This window comes from Octopus sinensis, linkage group LG10, assembly GCF_006345805.1.
Source record: "Octopus sinensis linkage group LG10, ASM634580v1, whole genome shotgun sequence".
Classification (NCBI taxonomy): Eukaryota; Metazoa; Mollusca; class Cephalopoda; order Octopoda; family Octopodidae; genus Octopus; species Octopus sinensis.
The window spans coordinates 35,660,110-35,662,609 of record NC_043006.1 but is presented as its reverse complement, the minus strand read 5'-3'; the positions used below and the strand labels follow the sequence as shown (position 1 = coordinate 35,662,609).

Sequence of the window (2,500 nt, the reverse complement as noted above, 5' to 3'; positions counted from 1 at the left end):
TTCTGTGTCTCCCATTTATTATCCGTCAATTGGTTAACTGTTTTAACCAATTAACTATTTCATTTTCTCATTAGTCATTCGTCAACGAAACAATTAGTTATTTTTGTGAAGCCGTTTAGTCGCTGTTCGCGGCCTTTTAAATGTCCTCACCTACATACTGCAGGTCAGTCTCCTGTCTGCGTGTGTTTCTTTGTTCTTAGGGTTTATATTTATGTTATGGTATGGATGCAAGAAAAAAAATATACAACAGTAAAAAATATCCCAGTAGATAATATGTATATGAGTGTGTATTTTCGTAAAAAATATGGTTAAACACACAAAATCACAATATGCTAAGATTAACAGCTACCACAAAATGTAAATAGAATGATAAACATAATTCCTGTATTACACAAAAAATACCATTAAAAAGCACAACTGAAATGACAATGTAGTAACTCTATAAACGACATCAAAGCAAGCCGCATACACAAGAAATGAGCAAACTTTATGCACCTGTGGCTCACGGGAATGCACTTCCTATAAAGCAGATACGTGAAAAATTGCAAAACTATTAGTAGTAGTAAATAAGATAACAGCAGAAATAAGAGCAGTAGTAGTAGTAGTAGAAGCAGTAATACTACCCGTACTAGTTGTAGTATTATTAATAGTGATTTACTGATAATCAATATTTAAAAAAAAAGTTAACCTCAATAGCAATAACAACAACAACAACAACAACAATAATAATCCTTTCTGTTATAGGCGCAAGGGCTGAAGTATTGGGGGAGGAGGCCACTCCATTAGATCGACTTCAGTACGCAACTGGTACTTAATTTATCGACCACGAAAGAATCAAAAGCAAAGTCGACCTCGGCGGAATTTGAAGTCAGAACGTAAAGATAGACGAAATACAGCTAAGCATTTCGCCCGGCATGCTAACGTTTCTGCCAGAATCGCCGCCTGTAATAATGATGATGACGATAATAATAATAATAATAATAATAATAATAATAATAATAATAATAATAATAATGATAATAATAATAATAATAATAATGATACTTTCTTGTAGAGGCACAAGGCCTCAAATTTGTTGGGAGGGGACTAATTGATTACGTCGACACCAGAGTTACACTGTTGCTTAATCTATCAATCCCCGAGATGATGACAGGCAAAATCGACATCGGCGGAATTTGAACTCAGAAAGTAACGGCAGACGAAATACGGCTACGCATTTCGCCCGGCGTGCTAACGTTTCTGCCAGCTCGCCGCCTTATGTAATACCAATTATGATGATGATGATGATGATGATGATGATGATGATGATAATGCTAAGAGTAGTGGTAGTAATAATGATGACGACGATGATGATGATGATGATAGTGTACTCATTGAAATGCGCCATGAGATCATACTATCCGCCAGTCATTAAGAACACAAAACGTATTTGTTTATTTAAAAAAAAATCTTTTTGTTTTCTCTTTCTTTGTTCTCTTATTAAATCTGAAACTTCCATTAAATGTTTTCCCATAATGCAGTGTTTCTAACCACCCAACCATCGCACCATCTCAACCTTTGTCTCATCATTGAAACATCCCAGACCACCCTCAACCATCCCCACCTGTGCAACATCTTCCTACCACCACCACCATCGTCATCATAATCAACAACACCACCCTCACCATCTATACAACCACCACCAATACCAGCACCAGCATCACCATCAGCAGCATTAACGAAACGCTCCACCACCACCACCACCACCGCCAATACCACAACAATCACCACCACCACCACCACCACTGTAGTCTTACTACAACCGCCCCACCAGCATCGTCACTACCACCACCATGACAGCACTCACCATCGACAAAGAAGCAACCTCACCACCACCACCACCACCATCACCACCGCCGCCATAGCAACAACAATGAACGTCACTATAACTACCACCACCACCACCACCACAACCACCACCTGCTCCGTCAACACCACCGCCATATCTCTCATAGAAAACACCAGAGCTTCATAGAGAAAGGATAAAAAAAATAAGGAAAACTTCAACAACAGCAACAATAACCACAACAAAAACAAACAACGATAACAATAACAACCGCAACCAACACAATCACCACGACGACCACCACTACTACTACCACCACCACCACCACCACCAATGTGACTACTAAATACAATCAACATCTTCCGCCAACCAGCCAGCCAGCCAGCCAGCCAACAAGAAACACAACTGAAGCAAATAGCATTTAAACAAGCTTCGGGAAGCTTCTAGAAAAAATAATTTAAAAAGAAAAAAAATCATAGAGATCAAAAAAAAAAACAGTGAATAAATAAATAAATAGAAATAGAAGGCGATCGATTGTGAACTCGAAGTTCCTTCACTTAGGAAACCTAACTCTCTCCTATCGACCCAGGCTGTGTCTCTTGTGCTTTCCCATCGCAAGAAGATATCTACTAACAATAATCTAGCTTAAAAACACACACAGACATACACACACAC

At 38.7% G+C, this 2,500-nt stretch overlaps 1 protein-coding gene across 2 annotated transcripts in view; it reads right to left on the bottom strand.

Moving 5' to 3' along the window:
- Window positions 1–2,500, bottom strand: part of LOC115216656 — a 227,370-nt gene that overhangs the window by 24,168 nt on the left and 200,702 nt on the right. Inside the window, exon 3 of one of the 2 annotated variants that reach the window (XM_036506562.1) lies at window positions 496–519. The exons of the other annotated variant lie outside the window; for it this stretch is intronic. Coding sequence (XP_036362455.1) covers window positions 496–519 — 24 coding nt within the window. The remainder of the gene's footprint in view (window positions 1–495; window positions 520–2,500) is intronic. 2 annotated transcript variants of the gene reach the window in all.